Raw genomic sequence first — 8086 nt, 5'->3', positions numbered from 1 at the left:
ATTCGAAGTGCAATCTCCAGATGTGCAATAAAAGTTTCTGTCATGGTCCTTATGTCCGCACTGGCTTTGCAGGATTTTAAATATGGCTACACTTGCAGAGGAGAGGTTTTAGAATTTTGGCAGAATTAAATAAGCAGTGGATGGAAAAACAAGGCGGATGCAGCTGTTTGTGGTGCATTATCTTCAACAATCATTTTCACATTGACCAAAGTCACCCGATATTTGAGTGAAGCTTCAAGATTGACAGGAGATCAATACCCTGATGGCCCAAGCCACAATGCAGCCAACCTACATACTGAGGCTTCATTTGTTGAGGGTGAAATGTCCTTATCAAATGCTTCGATAACTCACAAATCCCATGCAAAAATCCTACTAACTTGGAAGAAAGTTTACGTGCAGCATGTACAAATATAAACACTGACTGTTAGAGTGTTGTAGCTAAAACACATTTCTGTGTAGGTTGTACAGACTAATTTCTAAACAGTTCTGTAAATTATCCAAGATTATATTTTGTCATGTTGGAGATTAAAAAGAAAACAAAAGTGGGTTAATATTTTAGTTTTCACATTTCACTGAAGTTATCCCAAGTTATTGGATGAATACCTGATGTCTAGACATTCAATTACAAGAACAGACTGTGTCAGGAGTTGGAAAATTCAATGTACTTTAGCTGTGCCTTAACCCAAACATGAAAATTAATCCAGCTTCTCTATGATGATATTTTTCTTTTCACAGAAGTTTGGAAATCAATTAATAGTTAGAAGTGTCGGTAAACAGAAAAAACACTCAACTTTAAAGTTTGAATTATCTGTATGTGTGGCCATAGATGTTTGATAAGGTAAGTTATTTATTTGGGATGGAGTGCCACTATAACTCACTTGGTTGAGCAGGTTGCCCATATACCAAAAGGCTTATAAGGAAGGTACATGCTTTATTCCACCCTGGGCCATTTCCTGCAAGTCATTCCACCTTGATCTCCTCCTACTTTACTATTAGCTCTTTACTGCTCTGTCCAAGAAAGACTAAAAATCCCACCCCCTCAAAAAATGGCTTGTTTTTGATTACCCTGTGCAGGAGTGATCCAAAAAGACAAACTATGGACAATATTAATGTAAACAAAATAAAACTCAATTAAAAACATTGTCAGTTTAAGGAGAAAACAAAATAACAGGGAGAATACAGCATGCAGACACGAACACACCGAACACACACACACACACACACACACACAAGCTGTGGATCACTGGGTGGGCACTCCCTTTTACCTTCTTTATACCGTAATATTGACAAGAAGGATCAGGAAGTTTAATTTTCCAACCGAGAATAAATACAACTGATACTGCTGTTGAACTGCATGTTGCTGTCCATGGTGCTGAACTAAGAGGGGGTTACATTATTCTATCTATCTATCTATCTATCTATCTATCTATCTATCTATCTATCTATCTATCTATCTATCTATCTACTTTGTCAGGTTACTAAGCCGGACACCCACGTAGCCCGTATAGCCCACGTGGTTCAGGCTGAACGGGACCCCGGACCATTAGCAGACGGCCCGAGGGGGATGCGCCCTCCCCTCCCCCTCTTTCAGTGGATGGAACAAAATTGCCTCATACTTGCTTTGGTAGCTGCAGAGCCTCGGATATATAAGGAGCACGCAGAGGAGGTCTCAGTCGCTGTGAGAGCCACACACCCCTCACCTGCACGCACACATACACCCACATAAACGTTCGCCATACTCCTGCACGTCCTGCACCGTCCTCCTTCATTCTTGCGCACATCCCCTTCTGTGGTCTAACCGGATGAGTTACCCGGTGGACACTGTAGGGAGTCCCTTCAGGAGAACTATGGATACTAGAACGACCAGCTATGGCTACAGCCGCTCCAGCGGCACCCCCTCCAGCGGCTTTCGGTCCCAGTCCTGGTCCCGGGCCAGTCCCGGCTCCACCGTGACTACGTCTTACAAGAGGAACGTGAATATGCCGGTAACCCGGGCATACAGCTCAGCTGTGCTGAGCTCCGCCGACAGCGTTGATTATAGTCAAACCTCTATCCTGAACGGAGACTACAAGCGTTCTAACGAGAAAGAGCAACTTCAAGGGCTCAATGACCGGTTTGCTGTTTACATTGACAAGGTGCACTACCTGGAGCAGCAGAACAAGCAGATCGAGGCGGAGATCCAGGCACTGCGGCAGAAGCAGGTGTCGCGCTCCCAGATGGACGACCTCTATGACCAGGAGCTGCGGGAGCTACGGGAGCTGCTGGAGCAAATCCACCATGACAAGGCACAAATTCAGCTCGACACGGACCACATCGACGAGGACATCCAGCGGGTCAGGGACCGCTTTGAAGAAGAAGCTCGCATCCGAGAGGAGACAGAGGCCATAATCCGTGTCCTGAAGAAGGACATGAGCGACTCGGAGTTGGTGAAGTCTGAGTTGGAGAAGAAAGTTCAGTCGCTGCAGGATGAAATCGCCTTCATCCGCAACAATCACGAGGAAGAAGTCAGCGACCTCATCGCCCAGATTCAGGCGTCTCAGGTGACAGTGGAGAGGAAAGACCTCCAGAAGGCTGACATCACCGAAGCTCTCCGGGAGATTCGAAGCGAGCTGGAGGGCCACTCCAACCAGAACCTGCAGCAGGTGGAAAATTGGTTCATGTGCCGCTACGTCAAGCTGACCGAGGCTGCAGAGCAAAACAAGGACGCCATAAAGTCCGCCCGTGACGAGATAGCCGACTATCGCCGTCAGCTGCAGTCCAAGACGGTGGAGCTGGAGTCCGTCCGCGGTACAAGAGACTCACTGGAGAGACAACTTAATGACATCGAGGACCGCCACAACAGCGACCTGGCCAGCCTGCAGGTAAGAAGACAGCCCGGTAAGAGCGGTGAAGGTGGGCTGAGAACAGACGTTTTACTCCGAAACAGTGCGATTCTGTTTTGAAATGTCATAGATTATTCTTAAAGAATTGTGTAGCCTGTTTTTAAAACTTGATAAAAGAGTTGATGTTCTTAATGGGTCACATTTATGTTTTACTGACGCAGCATTTAATCGTGAGCCTTTAAAATCAAATAAAAAAACATTCACAAATATAAAATATTAGTTTCTATTATGTTTGACAGCTTCTGTAACATTTGTCCCCCTCTGCCTAACTGTGACTGTTAAGCACAAACACTTTCCTCTTAAGCAGGCTGATTGTATTCACAAGCTGGAGAGATTTCCAAGAGTCACGAAATGGTTAAAGGGAATCGCTGCAGCAGACTCTCTCTCCCTCTCTCTCTCTCTTGCTGAGTCAGAGGCAATGGGTCGATGCCTTGATTGGCTCTGTCCTTGCATCACACCACTGAGATTTTAGGGCGAGGGTGGGGGTGTATTGAAAGAGTGTGGAGGCTGCCCTTGAAACAGAGGCATTCAACAGCTCTAGAATACTGTATTGCGTCAGAATGTATTAAAAAGCAACAGCCTTGTTGCGCAGAGTCTGCAGAGTTTACAGAAGGACATGGGCAACACTGCAACAGATAATTCGGAAAAACTATTAAGGCTTCAAAAAATATTGCATAATACATGAAGACTGGTTTTGAGCACTAGACCTCGTATTGCATTTAAATTATTTGACATATTCAACCTTATAACAACCTGATTTTTGTGTATTTCACTCAGGAAACAATTCACCAGCTGGATAATGAGCTCAAGAGCACCAAATGGGAGATGGCTCGTCACCTGCGTGAGTACCAGGACCTGCTCAATGTCAAGATGGCCTTAGACATTGAAATAGCTGCATACAGGTACAGGATACACTCATGCACAATTGAAATTTAATTTTGAAACAATATTTGCAGAACTTTTCATATAAAAGCATACTTTAAATATCTGATTTATGCATTTGTTACACTAGGAAACTCCTAGAGGGTGAGGAGACCCACTTCAGCACTTTCCCTTACCGCCAGACTGTCACCACCACTAAAATCTCTAAGCCTAAGTCAGAGCCCACAAAGCTTAAGGTGCAGCACAAGTTTGTGGAGGAGATCATTGAGGAGACAAGGGTTGAGGATGAGAAGGCTGAAATGGATGAGGCCCTGGCAGAGATAGCGCAAGAGCTGTCTGCAGCACAGGAAGGAGAGGAGGGTGAAGAGGAAGAAGGGGAGGAGAAGGCAGAGGGAGAAGAAGCAGAGGGTGAGGTGGAAGAGGGAGAAGGAGAGGAGGGAGGAGAAGAAGAAGAAGTCGTAGCTGTCACTGAAGCCAAAGTTAGCTCAAGTGCTCCCAGCAAGGAGGAAGAGGAGGATGAAAAAGGTGGTGATGAGGGAGAAGAGGGAGAGGGAGAAGGTGGTGAGGAGGATGAGAAGGAAGAAGAAGCGGAGGGAGAAGGTGGTGAGGGTGAGGATGAGGGAGAAAAGGGGGATGATGCAGAGGGAGGTGATGAAGAAGGAGAGGGAGGAGGAGATGAGGAAGAAGTTGAGGAGACAATGTTGTGCACCAAAGCTCCAGAGTCTAAAGCCTCTCCTGACAAAGAGAAGGCTGGAGACAAAGAGGGCAGTGGAGAAGAGGAGGGAGCAGGTGCTGAAGAAGAGAGTGGAGATCAGGATGAAGATGCAGGTAGTGACAAAGCAGCCAAAAGTGGAGATGAGAAGGAGGAAAAAGAGGATGCAGGCAAAAAGGAAGATGAGAAGAAGGGAAAAGATGAGCCAGACTCAGAACCAGCTGTAACCCAGACAGAGGCTCCAAAAACTGAAGCTACAAAGGCCGAGGCCAAGAAAGAAGATGCTCCTAAATCTGAGGAAACAAAACCTGAATCTCCAAAGAAAGAAGAAGCTCCCAAAACAGAGGGATCAAAACCTGACTCTCCAAAGTCAGATTCCCCAAAGCCTGCGTCTCCCAAATCTGAATCCCCTAGGCCTGCCTCCCCCAAGTCTGAATCCCCTAAGCCTGCCTCCCCCAAGTCTGAATCACCAAAACCAGAGTCTCCTAAATCTGAATCTCCCAAGCCTGCTTCTCCTAAAGCAGAGTCTCCAAAAGAAGCATCCCCAAAATTTGGCTCCCCAAAAGCTGAATCCCCAAAGACCGAGACCGCAAAGCCTGAGGCTCCTAAAAGCACTGAAGACAAGACTGAGAAAAAGAGCGAGTCAACAGAAGAGAAGAAAGTTGAAAAGAAAGATGTTGCCATGAACGGTGACATAGACAAGAGTAGCCCTGAGGAGAAAGAGAAGAAGGATGAAGGAAAAGAAGCTGATGTGATCGCCAACGGCGTAGACGAGAGTCCTGTCAAGGAAGACGGCAGCCAGAAGGTTGTGATCACCAAGACTGTGGAGACAATCACCACCGGAGAGGATGGGTCAAAGCATGTCATCAAGTCCGTCACTGTGACCGAAACGGTGAAGGAGGCGGAAGAGATGGTGCAGGAGAAACTGGTCTCTACTAAGAAGACTGAGAAACACTCCACTCAGTCTATCAAGCAGGTGACGGAGAGTGAGTGAGCAGAGAAGGAAGGGGAGAGAACAACACAAGCAATCAATCCAGAACTAACATAACAAAGAAAATCATACAGCTAGAGCGATGTAATAAAGATAACCACTCTCAAACATACAAAACAAGTCAGAGCGAGAAGCCAAAAGTTAAACACTACAAATTTCAAAAATGCATGTTGAGTGAAAGCTTCAAACAGGCTTCACAGCAGACGCGGACAGGAGCAAGTGACTGAGATATTTTATTCTTCCTTATGTTTTTTTTCCTTTCTGCAGTTAGTGGGTGAGCTCATGAATGGGTGGGTGCTTGGGTGGGTGGGGTGTCTCTGCATGTTAGCTCAGGGGAGCGGAATACTTTCCTCTCTGTATGGTAGAAATACACCTTAAAAAGAGTAAATACTAGAAAGCAATCAATAAACAATATTACTGCGGAGAGGGTTTTTGAGTTGAAGCAAAAGTGGGGGACTGGCGGGTTGGAGGGTCCTCGATGCAGACATATGTATTCTACTGACGAAGCCTTACTTGACACGTGAAGATACCAACTGAGCCAAAAAGAAACTAACAACAACAAATACACAGCCGACAGTGACGGAAGAAATGGACGGAGATATGATAAACACAATACCATATACATCCATTTACCGAAGCAGATAAAGCTTAAGAAACCTAAAGAAACTCCTAGCCTTAAACATGCTTTTTATCAGTGTCTGTTATGTTTACCTGAGTGCAACTGAAAAAAAATATATACTGTAAATGATAGAAACATGCATTCCTGTATGCATAGGATGGACTTGAATTTAAATACAGAATTTAATGAGGTGCTACTGTTTGCAATCCCATGACTTTACTCATCATGAACAATTTCCCAGCAGCATTTGCTCAATAAATGTCATAAAGATCTTCAAAACGCCAGCTGTCTGTTGTCATTTTATTATTCTTTTAATCATATTTTTTGCAACTGTATACAACACTGCAGCAATACAGCATTACAGCTACGGAATATTACATAGTTTATTAGCAACTGAATGTAGTTACTGTAAAAGTGTTGCATCCTTCCTTCAAAAAACTTGACATAATTAAATACTAAGGTGGTAGAGGTGCTTGGGAGAGCTGTGGTGCTGTAATAATATTCCCAGGATGTTTTCAAAAAATATCATTTAATATAAAATGTGCCTTTGGTTTGTTTCCTGTCAACAGCAACATAAACCCAGCAGTGACGACAGATGTGATCACTGACAGGCTGGGTGCAGAAAATCAGTATTAAATAGGATCAGTGTCTTTTTTAAAAACCCACCACAAGGGTCCCAAAAGCCTAAGTTAATGACGTGGACCAGCGTGTGTTTGTGTGTGAATGGCATTTTTAAACAAAAACAAACAAACAAAAAAATCACATTAGGAGAGATAACAGAATATTAACTACAGGGAGCTCTTTGAGATAATTGGGAAAACAATGCTATGGGCAATCTTGGTTGGGTGTCACTGGTTAATCATTAGTATCAGCATGAATTTCATTTAAAAATAAATACATGGAAATAAAGTAACTCGTAGTTTACTCGCACTTCTCCGCATTGCACCAGTTTAGAAACATTAAATCCTGGACAAGCGAGTTTGGTTCTTGTTGCTACTTTTCTTTTTAAAGAAATCAAGCGAACTTGGCAGTCATGGAAGCTCATTTCTCTGGCCTCCATTCCTCTCTTTCTTTATCAGTAAACTTTAAAATAAATAAATTTATTAAAATAAATGTATTCTTTGTCTTAAAAGTGAGAAGCGTCACTTTTAAGCATCTAAGCATCCCTTTACTCGATCAGAGCCCAAGGCTGCTGCGCTTATAGACTATAGTATGGCTATAGACTGTATATAAAAGATGGATGCATACACACAATTCCTGCTAATCAGAGGTGGCAAGTAATGACGTACAAATACTTCTTTACTGTGCTTAAGTAGAATTTTTACTTGAGTATTTATTTTTCTGAAAACTTTTAACTATATTTCCCTAAATTTTTAAACAAATATCTGTACTTTCTTGTAGTGTTTTTATTATATTATATTTATATTAAGTTGTGTTTGCGGTACTTCAGAATCTGGCTAGCACTACAGAAGAGGAGGAAGCCTGAAGTGAGGTTACAACAAGCGAAGCAAAGATGAATTTTGCATTTAAGCTGATGATGTTTAAATTCATTCACTGACTTCCAACTTTATACAGTCTAGTGTAAAGACAGTATAAACAAAGTAGTGTCACTGTAGGGGATGGACATCAGCCAGTTCAATCCACAAAGAGCAACAGGTCAGCTGTTCACATCATGTACACCAAGAATATCTACTGAAGCTTATATTAGAAATTATTGTGAGTTTTGATTATTTTCCCCATGCTGATCCAGTACACAGATCACTACAGATCAGGTTTCCCGACCCGCTGAATCCCACTTTAACCCCTGACTTGTTTTACTGTTTAGGTGTGGAGGGAAAGTCCCCATCTGCAACGTAGGTGACAGAAAATAGCTATTTTTTAAATTCTCTTTCACTGCATGTGCCCTGTATAATAGATTCAAACACAGCAGTTTGACTGAAATTAGAATGTAAATGTTAATAATTTCTATATTCTCATATACTAATATTTAATTATTATTA

General features: G+C 43.1%; 1 protein-coding gene across 1 annotated transcript; it reads left to right on the top strand.

Annotated features, from left to right (window-relative positions):
• The first annotated feature begins 1614 nt into the window (after positions 1–1614).
• nefma (neurofilament medium chain a) lies at positions 1615–6368 on the top strand. The gene is made up of 3 exons (XM_003444359.5): positions 1615–2861; positions 3660–3784; positions 3895–6368. The coding sequence occupies exons 1-3, from the start codon at positions 1803–1805 to the stop codon at positions 5468–5470; spliced, it is 2760 nt and encodes a 919-aa protein (XP_003444407.1). The 5' UTR covers positions 1615–1802; the 3' UTR covers positions 5471–6368.
• The last annotated feature ends 1718 nt before the right edge of the window (positions 6369–8086 follow it).

Source organism: Oreochromis niloticus, linkage group LG7 (assembly GCF_001858045.2).
Source record: "Oreochromis niloticus isolate F11D_XX linkage group LG7, O_niloticus_UMD_NMBU, whole genome shotgun sequence".
Classification (NCBI taxonomy): Eukaryota; Metazoa; Chordata; class Actinopteri; order Cichliformes; family Cichlidae; genus Oreochromis; species Oreochromis niloticus.
Note: the sequence above shows the minus strand (reverse complement) of the source record. Positions and strands in the feature narration are given on the sequence as shown.